This window comes from Cupressus sempervirens, chromosome 6, assembly GCF_028749045.1.
Source record: "Cupressus sempervirens isolate cs-2001-9-10 chromosome 6, ASM2874904v1, whole genome shotgun sequence".
Taxonomy (NCBI): Eukaryota; Viridiplantae; Streptophyta; class Pinopsida; order Cupressales; family Cupressaceae; genus Cupressus; species Cupressus sempervirens.
In genome coordinates this window covers 240,254,396-240,274,221 of record NC_143123.1, presented here as the reverse complement: position 1 = coordinate 240,274,221, position 19,826 = coordinate 240,254,396, and the positions used below count along the sequence as shown (strand labels likewise).

General features: G+C 37.2%; 1 protein-coding gene across 5 annotated transcripts in view; it reads left to right on the top strand.

Annotated features, from left to right (window-relative positions):
• The window catches only part of LOC149552143 (vacuolar protein sorting-associated protein, putative (DUF1162)), a 336,370-nt gene that overhangs the window by 172,633 nt on the left and 143,911 nt on the right, over nt 1–19,826 (top strand). For all 5 annotated transcript variants that reach the window (XR_016352867.1, XR_016352866.1, XM_089787620.1 and 2 more), the window contains exons 13-16: nt 4,955–5,049; nt 5,470–5,624; nt 5,803–5,858; nt 6,151–6,364. Coding sequence is in view for 3 of the 5 variants with exons in the window: in XM_089787620.1 (XP_089643746.1) it covers nt 4,955–5,049; nt 5,470–5,624; nt 5,803–5,858; nt 6,151–6,364 (520 nt within the window). In the remaining 2 variants the exon portion in view is untranslated. The remainder of the gene's footprint in view (nt 1–4,954; nt 5,050–5,469; nt 5,625–5,802; nt 5,859–6,150; nt 6,365–19,826) is intronic.

Here is a 19,826-nt window from a genome sequence, read left to right as displayed (position 1 = left end):
CCAACTAGGACAGTTGGTGTTGAAATATGACGGACGAAATGAAATCAAATTGGGCAAGTTAAAGTCAAATAGGTCGGGCCATACCAAATCCTGGAAGTGGGCGATAACGGAGCAATAAAGCTATGGACATTGGACGGGCAGGGAATTTCGGAAATGGTGAACAGTTCCAAGTTAAAAATATATCATGCGCGAACTATTCCGTCATCGACGACTATCAAGGAGCAATAAAATTCAGCAATAGGAAAAAAGAAAAAAGAAAAAAAAATTGAAAGAAAAAAAAAAGAAAACAAAAAAAAGAGAGAAGTGAAGTTATAATCACCATACGACTTCTCTCAGGAAGATGAAAGTCACTGTACGGTACTTGGACTACCATTACCGTACGGCGCAGTTGCTAGCACCGTACATCGTCAAGCTGAAGGCTACTGTACGGTGAGGAAGAGCATATGTGAAACCCGTACATCATATAAAGCTGGAAGGAACCTAGATAAACACCGTATGGTATACAACGAAAAGGAGCGCAAAGGCTAGAGACCATATGGCAATTTAATATCACATGATGGACACCATAGGATAAAGAGAAGCAGAGGATGTATCCCTAAAAGCCATCGTACGGCTATAAAAAAGAAACAATACTGAAGCTTGTCGATCGTACGACATTTGCAGAGGACCCTACGGCCAGAATGTGTGGAGAAACCTGTACGGCTAGAAGAAAGGTGGAAACGGAGTCCATACAGCTGGAAGGAAGGCAAACAACATATTCTGTATGATGCATTCTTGGCACCCCATCACCGTTTGACAAACATAAAGCATTTGAAGGCGCTATACTGCCACCGTAATACATTGGGAAGGCATTAGAAAACATGGTACGGTCACGAGTAGAGAGGATCTATGCAAATTTTTATTGTTTCAAACATCGTACGGTATAAGAGAAAGGGGAAGTTCATAATTTATTTTGCCAAACCACAACTACAGTACCACCGTACGGGCATGCATAGGCAGAGGTTGACTTTGGGTTGGGTTTTGCAGACATTTTGTGAGTGATCAAACAAAAAAAGAAGATGTAGCCGTACAACAGAAATAAATAGAGGAAGAAGCAAAAAAAAGAAAAAAGAAAAAAGAAAAATACGAGAAATGAAAAATGTTCAGAATGAATAACGCATGATGCCCAAGGGAAGGGAAAGACATAAACAGGTAGTAAAACATAAGCAGTTGCAAGAAAGAGTGTGGGATTGGAAGAAAATCACAAAAATGGTGTGTTACATGGATTTTTGTGTGGGTTTGAGAGTGCTAATTTGGTCTTAGCAGTGGGGGTGCTGCCCCTGGACCTTGCCCTATATTGCGACAGGGAGCGCGCTTGGGGTGCTGCCCCAGGACCCCGTGGGGGCGTTGCCTCTTGACCCCACTGGGGGCGATGCCTCCTAGACCCCCAGTCAGTGCAGTTATCAGTCGTGGGAAGTGTGACCAGTTGATGAGACTTGGAGTTGCTGTGTACCAGAGGTAAAGAGAACACTAGAGAAAGCCTTTGAAGAGGGGTGATACACTTTGAGGCACTTGGAGTAGGTGTTGGACGTGAAGCTATCTTGGTGGATGCATAGAGAGCTCGAGAGGAGCTGATCATCCAGTTGAAGGCAGTTCAGTAACACTTGGCTCAGTGTACCCAGGAGTTGGAAGTAGAGAAAGTGGCATGGGTGGATATTTTATAATTGTCGTCCAGAGACGACTTTTCTTTTTGGGGGGATGATGTTGTACGTAAAGTTATAAAATAGTCAACGGGTAGATTAGCATGTTGTCGGTAATTATTATGTAGTCGACGAGTAGAATTAATTATTTCTGAATGGGCGCTATGGTTGAGTCAACCCTTTGGAATGGTATATGTACATCGTTCGTAATGGACTTTGGATTAGGGTTGTAATCATCATTGGAAGCACTATGTAATCTCTTCGGCATATATGCGAATAAAAAAAAAAGGAGTACTGCTGTGTTACATGTTCTTGTCTATTGTCTGTATGCATTAAACCATATACCCCATAGGGTAAACAAGACTGGTGCAATGTCTCATAGATCTGGAGTGAGTGATACTGGACGACCTTTTCACACCCCATGGTGGAGACAAGGAGGAGAAAAAGGTAGTGATGAGCTGATCAAAGATATGACATTGAGGTAGCAATGATTGCAGGGTATGATCGTGGAGTTGGGTGGCCTATTGGAGGTAAAGTTCAAGGCATTGCTGGTCAATGTAGTTGAAGAATGCTGAAAGAGAAATAGTTTCTGAATAGGCAGTAAAGTCACCCTCTGATCTCATAGTAGATAGGGCAACGAAAAATAAAGTGAGTCTTAGTTTCAACCTCCGCCAATGTACATAGCCGATAGATCTGATCATCTCTATCCATATGGTCGTCAGTTTGGGCTCGAAAACAATGGGAACCAACTTTAAAGGAGCCTAGAGAGATACGTAGGGCACACCACCAATGTCGAGATAAGTAGATAGGGCAAACAATAACCCCATCACGGATCTCTAGAAAATGCTCAGCATAGAAGGCCATCCTTGGACGTAACCCTCTTGGAGGGTCACTTGAGGTAGTGGTAATGTACTCTTTGTAGATATCCAGTTTGACATGCTCATTCAACTCTTGACATGAGGGGAGGAGGTGAGCAGGGACATCTAGCGAGAACTGATATGGAGGAAGGCAATCAATATCAATCCCAATCGATCTCAATAGAGAGGTGGCGTGAGCATACAAACAACGAGCTCTAGTGCTAGTATCGAAGCTCATAACAGTAATAGAGGAGCAACAGGCCAGGTAAGAATATTTGTGTCGATTAGCAGTCGAATCTGCAAAACCACGAAGGCGATGGAGAAACCAAATCAAATCAAATATGGCCACAAGTCTGAAGGGATGAGCATTGAACTCGGCTAAGATAAAATCAAGAGGGGTGAGTTTGTGACATTTGATGATACGCCGTAGAAGCAAAGTCAGAAAGTGCTCGATTGAGGCCCAATCTAAGGCAAGAAGAGAGGGCCCCCAAACCACGGAGCCATATAGAATGGTTGGCCGTACCAAGGATTCTAGGAGGGAAAGCTTGGACGAAATGTTTTGGAAGTGATGTTTGAAGCACTATCTGTCAAGCATGGCAAGGGAGCCTATGCCCTTACTGATGTTGGATTGGATAGCCGGTCTGATATTGAAGCAGGGTCCAAAGAACTTCACCTCGAGGTACATGTAAGAAGTAGTCTCAATCTCTTGTCCTTGAAAAAAGAAGTGAAGATGAGAGATCTTCAAGTAGTTGAAGATCATAACCCGAGTCTTACCCAGATTGACCGTGAACTGACGTTGATCACAAAAAGAAGCCAAACCATCTAGGAGCCTTTGTAAACTGTCAGGGGAAGAAGCTAGAAGAACCACATCATTTGCAAAAAGGAGAATGGAGATCGATACCTGATGCAATTAACACCTGTCACTGGGGAGCGAGGAGTTCATGAGGAAGTCCTCAAGCTCATCAATATACAAACCAAACAGAGTGGGGGAGAGAGGGCAGCCTTGCTTCACCCCAATGGTGCTCTGTATCGGAACAGAAAAGCCCCTAGGGGTCCTGACTCTACCAACCACAGTCTCATACAGCCTCATAATAACAGTCAATAGCATATTAGAAATCCCAATCTCACTAAGCCTCAAGAATAGGGCCACCCTAGGAACGGAATCAAAAGCTTTGCGAAAGTCTACAAAACACCAGTAGACTTTTGCCAAGTGGTGCCTAGCCTCTTCAATAATAGCCCACAGCGTCAAGATGTGATCCATGGTCTGGTAGTCTACATGAAAAGCACCCTGGCCTCTAGCTCTACAACCTCTCCTGTTAAGCTCACTGGATAGCATGGTGTTCAGAGATGTGGCATAAAGTTTGGCAAAAGAATTAGAAGATAAATATAAAAAATAGTTTCTTTCTTGAAGAAAACTTTTGGAACTTGAGAGAGACAAGGCATTGTTGAAGAAGCTGTTCAACCTATCAGTGTAGAGAAAAATTGTTCAACTTTGAAGTATGCAGCAAGTTTTGCTTTTGCCTGTTGTGCTTATTCACGTGCAGATTCAATGTTTGATATTTCAAGTCAAGCTCGGGGTTCCTGTAAGCAATGATATTTGTTTTAGATATAATATAATAGTAGACAACACTTTATATGCATGTATTTATTGCTCATTTAAATGATTCCTTTTCTGGTTGTACTAATGATAAACTAAAAATGTTTCTCACTAATTTAGAGGCCTACCCTATTCAGCACATCTTAACTTTGTTGTTCATATGCTTAACCCATGTCCTACTAATTAATTTACTTTCTACACCATTTTATGTGTTCCTCTCTGAATGTTTTTATACTGAGTGCTGTGAAGCACAGCGTAACAACTTTTTTCCCTAATTCTATTTGACCTATCAAGGAACTGGGGATTGATTAACACTCAACGGGTATCTGCTGAATACGAAGATAATTATTTTTAGATTTGATCCAAAGTATTCTATACTCCTTACATATGATGAGGAAATTCATAGTTCCCATACTCGGAGTTTGATAGTACTTGGCAAGCCCAAAACTTTCAACTTCGGAAAAACTGGGCAAATCTCAACAAAAACATGAAAACTTAGCAAGTGCTTAAAATCATAATCTCTTTATAAAACATGCATCTTTTTTAATAAAAGTCAATTACAAAATGTATTAAACTAAATTTGATACCTCAAAAGAGAAGATGCATGGAGTTATAGCAAAGCATGTGAGAAATGCATTTTAACCAAAGTTTTACCTGCATCAACATTTTTACCCATGTTTTCTTGTGCCTATAAAAACACAAGAGTAGAGCTTATGAAAACTTGTCCAGTGAAAAAACTAGAGTACTTGACAACTGGGAGAGTACTCCCAGAGTTTGCAAACTATGAGGAAATTGATGGAAACATTATTTGATGTACGCAGATTGAAAACTGCACAGGTCTGGATTTACTTTGCAGCTTTGATGGTATTGCAGATGTAAATGTTGCAGCAGGGCATGCAGAGTCATTTCTTTTGAGGTAGATAATATAACATAGAGCCCTGATATTTGTATTTCAATTTTGTAGAGAAGCAGGATATCATAATTGGTGTCTTTATCCCTGTGTTTTGTAAGAAAGAGTCTGCTGATTATTCTTTTCTCAGCAACATATCTAGCATTGGCCCTTGCATGCCACTTGAAAAGTTCTAATTTGTAGCTACAAAGTAATGAGAAAAATGGAAGGAAAAGTAAAGAGAGTAAAGGATATAGAGTTGAAGAACCTTACTACAAAACTTGTATCTTTTCAATAATCTGTATATATTGTGTTACTTGGATTTAAGGGTGTGGGCATATTGATCATAATACAATAATTGTGCCCATTTTTAGATATTTACTGGTTAAAACTTAAAACTCTTTCCAGAAAAGAGTTCTCATTATTTGTTTGTGACTTGTCTGAAAGGCGAATGATTTCAAGAAGAGGCTTGCATTTGGAAAGTCTTAAAGAGATGACATTCAAACTTGTTAAGTCTGGCATGGCTTCATCAGCTCCAGTTCAAGTATCATTGGAAGATCATGGAGTCGCTACAAAAATGACAAACATAATATCTCACATAAGTATATTTGAAATACAGTAGAAATAGAGTCATTATTGTTTGTTTTAAATACATCTATACCATAGTTTTCCTGTGGCTGGCTTCTGATAAAACAAATAAATATCTAACTGTAATTGCTATCCGTTATTATTTTGTTGTATGCTTGAACTGTGTTTGACAAATGAATGGATTTCAAGCAGGTCAAAAGAGAGCTTCAGGATCATTAGTTGTCATTGATGTTTCCAAACAGAGTGAGGTTAGATTCAGTGGGAGTTTATTTGTTATTTTTCTGTGAACAGTTTCTTGAATTAGTGATTACTAGTTGGCATAATCAAAGAAAATATCAAAATCCTAGATATGACATCTTTCATGGAATTGAAATTTGAAATCTTAGTTGGCTGTGTGATGAGAGTATTATATGGTGTTGGCGTAGCAACTTATTTTAATAAGGATATTTCCTTGTGGAAAGGAAAGGATTTGCAGGGCTGATTCTTTCCTCATATTTTAGTTACAAGAATCTATATTCTAACTGAAGCCCTGCTATATAGGATGGCTTCTCAGTCATGGTATCCCCCATGGTTCACATAAAGAATGCAAGTGGTCTTTCACTAGAGCTGCATTGCCGGCGGCCACAGCAAAGAGAGGATGAAGGTGTTGTGGTTCTTCTCAAACATGGAGAGAGTATTGATGATTCAATGGGATCATTTGATGCTATAAAATTCACTGGTGAAATGAGGAAGGCATTGTCATCATTCAGTCATGGTAAGCTTGGCATTATTGGTAGCATCCTTTCTTTGGAACACATTCAATTGCTTGAGCACAAAAAAAAAAAAAAACTCTTATATAAGATTTTAATGTTTGTGAAAGGTGATTTCTCTTGCAAAACTATTTTGTTTGTTTTTATGGTATAGAGTGCACATTGGCAGAAAGGGTTCTCAATTTTTATCAACTAACTAGATCTGGAAATTTCTTTGAAATTTGGATTTATATATATTTTAGAAATAATCACAATACATCAAACTGTTAGGGCCACTGATCTGATCAGTTTATCTGCCTCTCAACAATCAAAACTATACATTCAGCTGAGACTTACAGGCCACATCACAAAATGTTATATTTCTAAGCCATAAAGTTACTGAACAGCCAAACAGTAATGTGAAGCATCGTAGTAACCGCAAAATATTGACATACTATTGCCTGCTAGCACCAAAGAAGTGACAACTCCCATGGAGCACAACACATACTATCCTAGTTCCTACTGTCACTATAATCTTGCCACTCCATGTATCCAAGAGGGGGGATACAACAGATAAATCTTCATTAGAGCCGAATTCTTTAATATCCGAGTTTCTTTTATTGTTGAAATCGGTCCTGGATTGGTGCTTTTTTCTTTCTTGTTATCCAATTCTTTTCCTTTTACATTATACAACTTCTGAAACTCCATTAGCTTCTTATAAAATGTGGGATTTGTTTCACTGTTGTAGCCTGTGTGTCCATATCTATCTCTTGTGGGTTTATTGTCATGGCTCCATCCTCAAGCAGCTTGAGAAACTTGGCTTTTGATATCTCCAATGTAACAGTGGTTTGCAAATCAACATCAAAGTATGTGAGTCTTTTATATGACCTTGATAGCCTTCTTACCCCATTAAAGATTGCATTGTTTCTTTCTTTCCAGATGTGTCATAAAACCTCAGTAGTAAAGAAGAGCCAAAATAAATTATACATTTTATTCAGTCATCTAACTGTGTCAAAAAAACCTCTATATAAATACTATCATAATTGTTATGCTAACCATGAAACCCATTACAGGATATAAACCAAATTACTTTAGCAAAGATACAATTCGAAAAAATGTGTCTGATGGAATCAATTTTCCTGCTTATAGAGCACAAATGAAAATCAGAGCTGTGTATTTTATCTGACAACCTTTGGAGGAGCATCAACCACTTGAAATAAGGCTTTTTAGGCTCCAAGATTTAGTTCATAAGTTCTGAAATTGCTTTTGTAAAATCAGATTCTCAATATATACGTTCCAAGATCTATTAGCATGCTCGAAGATAGTATACTTGTTTGTAAGAGTTTTGTAAATGTCGTTAGATTTAGTATTGCACAAGACGGACCCATCAACCCATTTAAAGTCCTTGAACTATTCCTCTTCCCCAACATAGGGGACGGGAAAGTTAAAAACAATACAAAATTCTTTGAGAATAGCATAAGTCCTCCAATTTGATTGAGGTAAGTGATACCTCATACCAAGAGTAGTCCAATCTCGGAGCTGGCCCTTACAAAAGATATCGTTCAAGCGTTTGATTGCATGTGAAGCCACTTTTTGGCAGAGCAACCCTGTGATAGTGCAAGCAGCTTGCCCTTATGTTCCAAGTTCCACGAGATAGACCTTGATCGACAAGCCTTACTTTTATCTATTAGAAAGAAACTATTAGTGCCTTTTTCTCTAATGAGGTCACATGCCTTCCATAGACTGAAAAACCTTGGATCCTATGAGGATGACTACAAATAAAGATGTCACTGAGAGACATGCTCTTCCATTGTTTAATACCTTTTGAAAATGCAAGAGAGATATTATTCTCGACTAGAGGTTTTCAGGGTTCATCCACTTCAAAGGCCCTAAAATTCCACTTTACCGAAAGTGCTGTCCATTGCTTCCTCAAGACCTATAATCCCAGATAACCAAGCTCTCTTTCTATATAGTACCAATCCCATTTGACTGAATGCTTCCTCTTCTTACCGTTACCATCTGACCACAAAAATGCTCTGATCTTCTTTAGAATGTATTGATTTGATAGCTACTAAATAACCAGACAGACGCATAGTAAAGGCTATAAGAAGAATGTATCTTTCGGCACACTTGTAATCTCCCTTGAAGGGATTAGTATTGCCTGTGCCAGTTTCTTTTCAATATTAGTTTTGATCCAGTGCCACATTCTCTTTAACCTAGGGCTGACAACAAATGGACACTGAGGCATCTTGCTTGCTTATTTGGTCCACCCCATTGTAAATCATTTTCTTACACCTATCAGGAGCAGATTCAGACTATCCTAGGACATTTTAGCTTTTGAAGGAAGGCAAGAAAGATTAAGTTTCTACATAAGATTATCTAAATTATCTTTCTCCATTTTGACAAACAGTGTTGTAAACTTGTATCATTAGCTTTAAAGAGCCCAAGCGGGTCTTACTGAGAACTGAGGATATTTGTATTTTGAGAGCTTGTAAATTGCAGTTCTTTACTTATTTTGAAATACCAAACTCAGATATATGGAAATATGAAAGCAAATATATCATGACATAACAGTACTGATAACCAAATATAATGTAATCATAGTTTTCAATTATTTATTTCAGAGTGCAATTAACTTCAAACCACAGCTACAACTCCACTACTAAATCCCAAACTAGTGCAATTCCAAATGCAAAGAGCCTGGTAATATAATTACTTGTTGTTGATCATGTAAGTTCGATCCCCTCTCTGTCCCATTGTAGAATTGTTTAGTTGATAGCAGCCACTTTGGTAACTGCTGGTGTGCACTCTGCATAAATTTAATACTCCCATGCAAGTTACCTTCAGCAGTCTGATAATTAATAAAGGCATCTCAGTAGAACTTTCCCAAACATGCCTAATGGCTGCATCAGTTGTGCCCAAATGCAATGACAGACCACGTGCAATGGCAGGAATTTGCATGCCCAAAGACAGTAGTTTTAATTACCAATTGGCAGTCCAGAGCAGCGCCCAGATATAGTGTGCTATGCTCAGCCCGACCAGTAGAAGATGCCCACTGTTTGTTAGCAGACCATGCCAATGTTGGCATGCAAATTTACAGAGGAAATGACCAACTCTGTGGTTGAATCAGACTGGCCGCTATGGGCTAAATGCTTTCAGAAAACCCTTGGAGAGGCTACGCTGATCTACAGGGAATATTGGTGTTTTGCAACATATAGATACAAGCCACTGTTTGTTGGGAGATTTGCAGCTAACAAGAGGGACTTAGGTGCCTGACTTCTGAGATTAAATTGCAGAATGGAGCATGCCAAGCAACAGGAAAGCAAGACATTCAAATACCTAACAAAACTCTTGAACTGCAGATTACAATAATGCCTCAAATGCCAACTTGAAAAATGCAATATTCCAGATGAAAATAATCACCCAACAGTATGTGATAACTGGGCACTCAGAGCCAATGTTCTTATGAATAAATTCTCCAGCACACGGAATCCTCCTAGCCACAGTAATACAGTAATGGACAATGTCAAAACAATTTTCAGAATTCAAATTCAAAACCCTCTTTACCTCAACTAGCAGATCACTTCTCAGCCACAGGAAATAGAGCAGGGAAGTAAACAGATCAATCTCACTATACTTCAGCAGTGGATTGATGCACACATTCAATCTTCAAAACCCCCAGCAAGAAATAATTAGAGCAGTAGACAAATGGATAATCTATTTGCTTCATGAAGCCGTCTTTTTATAATGCCACTTGGCTTCACCAACACACCATTAATTAGAAGCTTCCATTTAATTCTTGTAAATAAATAACTTTTCTAGCACATGGCTTCATGGAGACGCTTTTCACTTAAGAGGCTTCAATTTCACAACACAAAATTATAACATAAAGTACTTTATAATAATGAAGCCTCATTGATAATTTAACAATTATGAACTCCATCAATTAAATGCATCAATCATATGCAGACGGCAATCAACTGCCAATGCCAACACTGCACTGCCAAATTTAGTAATTGCCCAAAATAGACTGACTATAAATAGAAAGTCCGCCTTGGAGACCCTCAAAACTCACTGTCAGTCCATGAGGGCCGCGAAGATGAATGACCTAGCCAACTGCAGGAACCTGCTAAAAATGGGGACATTACATTAGCAACCTGGATATTCAATAGAGTGATAGGCCTCCAATTCTTTACTAGGGTCTTGTCCCCTTCCCTGTGTAATAGTTTAATAGTCCCTTTGTTAATACTATTCCCCAAAGTTCCTTTTTCAAAGGCTTCTTTGTTTCAAGTAATAAATCATTGCAAATCAATTCACTAGTAACCGTATAGAATTCAATGGGAATCCGTCTTCTCCAGGAGTTTTATCATTGCTTAAAATAGAGATAGCCATATTAATCTCTTCATTGTAAAGATTTTTGGGCAGCTCCTTACCATCCAAAGAATTGATTTTATAGGGTTTCATCCTTCTAATCTCATTTCTAGCTTTGATATTGTTATTAATGTATCTCTCAGAACTTCAGAAGTGAACAAAGCTTTATAAAATCTTAAAGATTGATTTCTTGTTTCACTTTGATCTGAAATACTATGACCTTTTCTATTTTAATGATTTCAATCCTTTCTCTGGCATGTTTCTATTTCAGGTATGTGAGGAAATTTTTTATGCCTTTGTCTCCATTATTGATCCGATTGGTTTTGGATCTCACTTTTGAACCTTGAGTGTTGAAGTGTTGCAGTTTCCTAAGAAGGTTCTAAAGTTGAGAGGGTTCTTCCAAAATTTGGATCTGTCAGGGTTGTTCTGCAATTCCTGCTCTACTTCCATGAGATGTGCTTGGAGGGTGTTTTCTTACTTCCTCCTATCAATGGCATAATTTTTGTTGATGGTCTGAAACAAGTTTTTCCAACCTTCACTATTACGGACCCATTAATCAATGTCACTACTTCCCTTAAGCATCCACTTGTTGATCTCTCTCAATGTGAGTATAGCATCCAGACAATCCTTGGAATATGTAAATAATAATAGACAAAGCAGTTAGGGAATAAAAGACATAGAAGGAAACAGAATATCTATGATAGTCCTCTTTTATTTCCTTGTTTTACTTATACTGGCAATAAAACATACAACATACTATTATTCTATGTAAAGCCACTGTGTCTCCTGCCATTTTTTGATTTGATCATTACTCATTTGTTGATGTAGTATATTTGCTGATGAATAATAAACTTATTCCAGGCTATGAGTAACAATTTTATTGCAATCTAATTTGACACTTGGTAAACGAATACATGCTATTTCTGTCTATTAACACCCCACCCCCCCCCACACACGGAGGGAGAGAGAGAGAGAGAGAGATGTGCACTGGTAAAATTCTAAGGAATTCAATGCAACTACAATGTCACGAAGCCATGAGGAATCAGGAAAGAGCGTTATCAGCAAAAAGAATAGAAGAGGACGACAAATTTGAAATTTCCAACAATTTCTCCCTAGTACCAAATGAAAGGATGACTACTTATGGCTTTGCTAATGTAAAAGATAAGATAAATTTATTAATGTACAGTCTTATGATCAAATACAATAGAATTATTTTCAAATAAAACTATTATGATTGATAAACTAGTGTGATTACAAAAACAGAAATGTAAATATGAACTTAATCTAGTCTTCTTCATTGTAAACCAAAAGGTATATTAATTGAAAATTTAGTCAATCATGTCAACCCTTGCATTGGATAAAGATGTAGACATCTCTTCGTTTTTAGTCACGTGCTTTAAGGATGCCTTCGAATGTAGTAAAGTTTGCATCATGATAAAGTTTGTTGTTGCTAAGCAGGTTATTGTAGGACAGGAGAACTCCTTTTATCCATATGCTTTCTCTTTAGATGAGGAGCCAAGCATGGTTGTGTATATGTTTCCAGATACTTTTACCTTGCTCCACACGTGCTCCAGTCCATGGGGTTTTGACAAGATCCTTAAATATGAGTTCAAGGCAATGAACAGTGCAAGTTCAGAATAATAATGGATGTCAATCCATGAGATGTTTACCTATAGAGACATAGTTTATTGCATTATTTGTACTATCTGCACAACATTCACCTCCACACTTCAACCAAAAATTCCTCTAAAACTTCAGAAAGGCAATCAACATTGTATCGTGTTTATGGTGCAACTGAATTTGGAAATCAGAAATTTCTTTGCCCATGTTTGAAGCCAGATTTTTGACTCACATCATGCATGTACGGTTGCAAATACATTGCCAACTATTTATAACTTTACAGCAATTTATTATAATTACTTGATCACTTGGGCAACGTGAAAGCTTACAAGGGTAAGGATCAAATCTGCATACTCTAATATAAGTGACTGGGGCATTGGATAAACAAATCGGCCCACTCACAGATAACAGCATTGACATGATTTGCAATGCGAAAATGATTATGGCTTTAGACTTACTGTCAGTATTAGAAAATTGTCATTTATCCTGTTGTTATTCTTCATGCTTTACCAGAATTCCAGCTATACCTATAAAGCATTTTTTCTTTTCTCGTCCTATTCAACCTTCTAAACACCATTTCTTGAAGGAGAAAGTATATCAAGTAACACAGCATGTAAAAGCTCTTAATGTGATAAATATTATTGAGCTGTCCCCAATGAATGAAAGGTATTGCCTTTTCCGATGATGCTGGTGATGTAAAGCATGCAACTCTTGGATGATTGTACCTCTAGCTGTTCAACAAGGTGATCATTGTGCTTGGTCTAGTTTTCCAGTTCACAGAGAACTTAGGGAGCGACTTGTAAAAAAATTCATGCCAAGATTTTCACAAGTTAACTTGCAACTAACCAAAATGCTGGAAAATTTTGGTAAAATGCCCCAAAACACTTCAAAAATATTGCAAAAATTGATATTTCTTCTGTGTCACATACCCTTAGATTGCATGAAATCATGCCTTAAAATGTGAGAGAGGACTGAAAATTATGCTCTGAAATGTGATTGTAGGTTAAAAAGCCCATCTGTATATTGAAAAATGTGTTATGGAAATGCCTGTATACAGGAAATGTACCCTAAAATGGAACTATAGACTAGACAACATGGATACAGAGTGACAAACTTCAATTGTTTTCCCCCAAGTGTTTTTTTTACGAGTTATCAAATTTTGCCATTTTTTATTCCAAGCTCTTCTTTGAAGTCATTTTCTTAACATCTCGGCAAACAATTTGGCATTTTTGGCTCAAGCAACCTTTTCTCTTTTTTCTTTTGGCATTGCTCCAAAATGTTATTACTTGTTCCATGCCCAAACATGCTTTAATGTCAATTGTCTATGCCTCTTCAAGGACTTGAGGATGCTTATGTGCTCTGGGATAGTCAAGCATATATCCATTCACTAGGAGAGACTGAGTTTGATGGGTTCCTACAATTCAATGTCAAAATCACACTCTGTCCCAACTGTTTAAAATTTAAAATATGTGGTCCTATGGTTTAGCAAATGCTGTAAATTGCGGTTGAAACCCTTGGACAGCAATATGGGAAAACCTTTAAAACAGCATTTTACATGGTTGGAAGAACGTTGTTATATGACTCTTCTGAACTCTGAAAACTGTCACTGAAGACAATGGAGACATGCTGTGATTTCACTTGAAATCTGCATGGAAAATAGGAATGCTAGGTAGCTGCTATACATGTGGTAATTTTCTTTACAGTGATCAAAAACTAGTCTGAAACCCTACTGTTTTGATTGTGAATGAGCCACACAATAACCGGGGTATCAAAAGTATGCTGAAATTTGTAAACCCCAGTGCCAGATTCCTGTACAGAGCCTTTAAAAAATTGGTAATTGATACTTGAAAGTTGAAACCCTAGAGTCTATACATAATTATCTGAGATCAGAAAAATCACAGAAAACCCTTTAAATCACCTTGGAAAAGGATCACAAAATGATATCAAATGATGAAAATCTGTTGTGTATTTCTCTTGCAATGAAGAAAATAGCTGAAACTGAAAGTGGCACGCAAGAAACTTGAGTAATAACTCTTGAACTTGCAAATCCTAGTGCTGTACATTGTTCAGCAATGCTGCTTCTCATTGGAATTTGGAACAATGATCAAAACCAGGCAACAACTAAAGAATATCATGTTTTCTTTTATTTATTTTTATTGATCAACCAACCAAGAAAAGCATTTTATGAAGGTATTTGCCACTTTAGAGTTTCAGTAGGCACTTTTGGAGCACTCTATATACACCTCTGCCATTTGGATATTGACCAACATATGACAATCATACATATCTTGATTCCTGCCTCTTAAAACAATCCAAATTATTTAAGGTACACTCCTAGATGATTACTGATGCTGTAATGTCCCCTTTTTTGTGAGCCACGGAGTTCAGAGGTATTAGCCTATTCCTGATCCTTGTAGGCTAATGGGACTTGATAAGAAGATTGTGCGGCAGTTACCCAGTTGCTTGGTTGGCTCATTTCTTGGTCATATGAAGGTTTTCCTATTATCTCCGTGGATGTTTCTAATTTTGGAAACCTTACTTTATGTTATAATGTTATATTGCACTTTAGGAGTTGGGATATATTTTATAATTATAAAGTGCAATATTAAAATAATAAAATAATATTCCTTCTAGAAGGTGACTTGAGAAAGTTCTAGAAGGAGGCCGACCTATTGAGAAAAAAGAATAAATAGGCATGGAGGGCTCATTGTCTATCATCCAGATTTGTTGTTGATGTTGTTGTTTGTTGTTGATGTGCATTGTGGAGCCTAGGGTTTCTGCAGTAGTCACAATTGGCCATTGAGAACGAAAACTCTCAATTGGTACGCAATTTTGAGGGTGTGAAATATCACTTGAACAAGCATACTTTGAAGGATACGACAAGATTTTGAGCATATGTAATGACCCTACTCAAATCTGACCTCAAAATGCTGATTGGAGGCTCAAGGAATTTCATCAAACAACTCACATGCAAAGTTGAGGAAGTTGCTTTAGACTTTCTACTTGTACTTTAAAGCAAATTTTATGGCCTTTGGCCAAATTTTTGGTGGTATCGATTTGAAGAGATAAATTGGTGCATTGCTAGAGTCATTTTGGTGTATTGAGACTTCATCAAAATCGTTATTCAAGGTTCAATCTGCATCTTTATCAATTCTGGAATAAATTACAGTCATATATATCAGCTTGAGGGAGCCACGATTTAGCTTATTACATCCATAACATCCATTGATCTTGGTCTTGATTAGTAGTGCTTGACTTCTAAAGAGATGGAGATCATTATTGGAGCTGGAGGAGATCTTTAGAGGCTGATTTATATTTATTTTCTGAGGTCTGCTAGAACAGGGGCGAATTTGGCTGGGAAGCACAAATAAATTCATTAAAATCCATACTCTTGTTTTTTGGCTTATGGGTATTGGAGCAGTCAATTTCTAGAGGATGGACAATGATGTTTGGTGATTAAAATTAGAGGTTGCAGCTGCTATTATTTTACTTTTGAAGTCTGAAATATCCAGCAGGGGCGGCTAGGGCTGAGACATCTTCCATCACTTGTAAGGTGCACTTTGCTTTGTTCTTGTTTGCTACTTCAACCCCAATCCAAGGCAACTTCATTCTAGGTTTCTTTGCATTGTTTGGAGCTCATTTATATGTCATATTTGTATGTTTGAAATCTGATTTTGTACTCAGAAATTAGCAAACTTCAGAAAAGTTGTAAATTGCCAAGAGTCTTGGCAATGTTTTGCATTTTGGTTTATAAAACAAGTGCTGGAGTTTAGTTTGGATTAGTAACATTATTCATAGTCTTCTAGATTCTAGATGGATGCATTCCAAGTGTTTGATAAAAAGTCACTTGGCTGTAGGTGGATATTTCACATGTAGAAATCATTTAATGAGCATTGCATTGAGTCCTTGTATTGCAAATTGGAGATATAGGTTGCTGGTTGTTGATAAGTTGTCAATAAGCATTTCCATATTATTATTCACACTCAGATTTAGTATGCATACCAACTGTTTGCGAATATACCAGTTGGCTGTAGGTGTTCATTTCTCATGCTTAGATCATATATATGCACTGGATATTGTCAAATTAAGTTGCTCATTCGTGCTAGGACATTGTTTAGTCAATTTAGAGTCATTTGTAAGCATTCTTATTGATGCTAATTGAAGAAAAGAGTCATTGTAGCAAACTGAAATGTTATATCAGTCATATGACCCTTGCATGTGAGTTGTTTGATGAAATTCCTTGAGCCTCCAATCAGCATTTTGAGGTCAGATTTGAGTAGGGTCATTACATATGCTCAAAATCTTGTCGTATCCTTCAAAGTATGCTTGTTTACCTTCTTAGCTGATTAATACTTGATATAAAATGCCTGGACACACTTTTCCTTGCTAGTTGCCGCTAACAACTTCTCAAAACTGGTCAAGGCATGCTCCTGCAGGCTCTTTGCCACTTAACAGTTACAAAATATTTTTGCTGTGATTTCCATTATTTTTCACTTGCCTTGTCAAATTCTTTTGATAGGCATGCATTATCCAGGTTACTCCCCTTTACAATTCCTCAGACTGATGCACTTTTGTATAATTGTTGTCATCCAAGCACTGCTAGGCATGCCTTTACACTCTCTTAACTGCTCAATCTCTGTCATTTATGACCAAGGTGCTCTCCAGAACCCTTCTTACCACTCCACATTTGGTTAAAAAAATCTCAAGCGAGTTATCAGCTATCTCCACATTTTGAAACATATAGTCAAATTTATTTTTTACTTCTTACATACATGACTGAAGAGTTGGACAGAACGACCTGACAATCAGTTTTCATAGACAACATTTTGACAGATGGCTTCAGTGTAAAATAAGAAAACAGCCTGCAAAAGATGAGTTTCCCAGGGTTGCCACTGTTGAAATTAGAGCCCAGAAATCAATGAAGATTAACAACAATAAGAACCAAGCCAAAATCGAAACAATAAACACCAGAAATATCCTGGGAAAACCCTTCTAGAATGAAGGGAAAAACCCAGCGTCAAAACAAAATATCATTTGTATTGATCATAAAAGTTCAAGTGTACAATATCCATTGCTTGATGTGAATATATAACAATAGGAGAGACTCTTCACATTGTAACTGAAGGTCTCTTGAGATTCCCATAACTCCTATAATTAATTATAACTCTTTGAATTTCAATGCCTTAACGAATATCGAATGACACGTCATTACATTTAATATTACAATTTAAACATAAGTGTCCTTTTCAGCTGAAGGTGACTATATCGGTAATAACATCTATATTTTTAGAGATAAAGATCTCTATCGCAGCTACAATCTTTAACACTCCCTCTTAGCCACAGAGAGATCTTCAACGAAAATGTCAATGATAAATTCTCATCACATAGATCCTATATAATTCATGGAATCACTCAACATAAAAACCTATAATGATTACTCATTGTTAATAATCATGGAATCACTCAACATAAAACCTATAGCAATTACTCATTGTTAATTATCATGGAATCACTCAACATGACAACTTGTAACAATTACTCATTGTTAATAATCATGAAATCACTCAACATGAAAACTTGTAACAGTTACTCATATTCATGGAATCACACAATATGCAAGCTTTTAACAATTGCTCATATTCATGGAATCACTCAACATGAAAGCCTGTAAAATTACTCACATTTATAGAATCATTCAACATGAAAAGATCTGTAAGACTCACAACTAAGCCTTTAATCACAGACTCTCTCAATGCGAACTATCATGAAATCTCTCAACATGACATCCAACTCCCATCATAGAACCTCTCAATGTGATGACATCATGGACTCTCTCAACATGATGTTCACTATCACATTGTGAAAGATTTATTATAGCTGATCTTACAATCTCATTTATTCACGCAAGAATAGAAATATGCATAACAAAATAAGATCTAGTTCCATTTAAGTCAAATTTTACAAATACTTTAAGCATCACAAGCATATATGACAGTGTAGGGAATTCCATAAGTATTTCCTCTTAATTATGAAGCCTCCCTCTAAAGCTAAAATCTCCCTCTAAAGCTCAACATCTCCCAAAGCAACCTATTGCCTTTCTTGTTGCATCTTGCAATGAAGAGAGATTAGATCAACTTATCGTAAAGATTAATTCAGGACTATTTTGATCATAAAAAGACAGTAAAGGAAATCTCCCTCTCAAGCTGAAACCTTTCCCTTTGGATGCAAAGCAACATTCCCATCTTAACACTTCTTGTTGCATCATTGACTCGATGCCTTCAAAGAAAATTTCAAACCGACTTCCCTATAGTTGTCGACTCAATTTGAGATGGAAGACCGAGCTGTATTTACATTAGCAAAATGTGGATTTAGGGTCAGTGTCTTTTATGACCATCTCTACACTTTTCAAAAGACTCCTTAATTGTCATTTCACCATAATGAGTTTCAAAGGTTTATTCGAAGTATTTCCAATTTATGCGCCAAACATTAACTTCATATAACTCTTGGGATTGAAGTAGTAATAACAAGGGATTATTTGACATCCTAATGTAGCTGAGTGAACTGCAAGTGATATGCAAAGGAGGATACCGACAAAGAGAGAGGGCATTTGTGACAAGGTATCTTCAATGCCACTCGCAGGCTATAATGCTCCAACAATTGATGCTTCCCCCTCAGTCCTACCAAAGAAACCCATATACAACTCTCCCTCCTGCCTCACGGATTTTCATAATTGTTGTGATCCTTTGCTTGTCTCTTAATTATATTCTTCATACGCCGGCTACAAAATATCAATTAAACTCACCCATGCTAGCACAACCTGATAGGACACAACTAGAAGAATATAAGTTGCAAAGAATTGACAGCTAACATTTGTAGTTAGGTTGTCCCTCTTGAATTCACGCCCTCCATGCAATCTTTCTTAATAAGATTTGGATTTATGGCCAGCCGCAAGGTGAGAAATTCAAACAATTGACATCTGAACTGATTGGAAAGAAGACCTTTGTGACAATCACAAGAATGAATTGAAGCCTTTGAAGAAATTGATACACATGAATGAATTTCCGATAGCCTCCACCAACATTTCTAATCATATATGATGTTGAGAGACCAAAATGAATCAGAAAACTAAGTTGATAATACTATGATTGTTTGAGATGAAGCTCAAGCGATGCCAATCCTTTTCCCTTTCATTTGTGATGATGATAATGATAAATATTTGTGTCCCTTGATCAGAAGGTGAAAACGATGATCAGAAGATAATTGATAGAAGGTGCATCGACATGAAAACCCATGCAGAAACTTCACGATGCGTTACCAAGGAGGTGTTGTTTGCCCAATACTCATGCGAAAACATGTCACAATGAATATGTTAGTTAAAAACATACAAATGAGAATATATTTATGTCACATAACAAATAATAAGCATATTAAATTTAACAAGAGTGTTGATTCTTATATCTTCATCAAATCAATTAAGGACTAGGTTACGGCTTATTG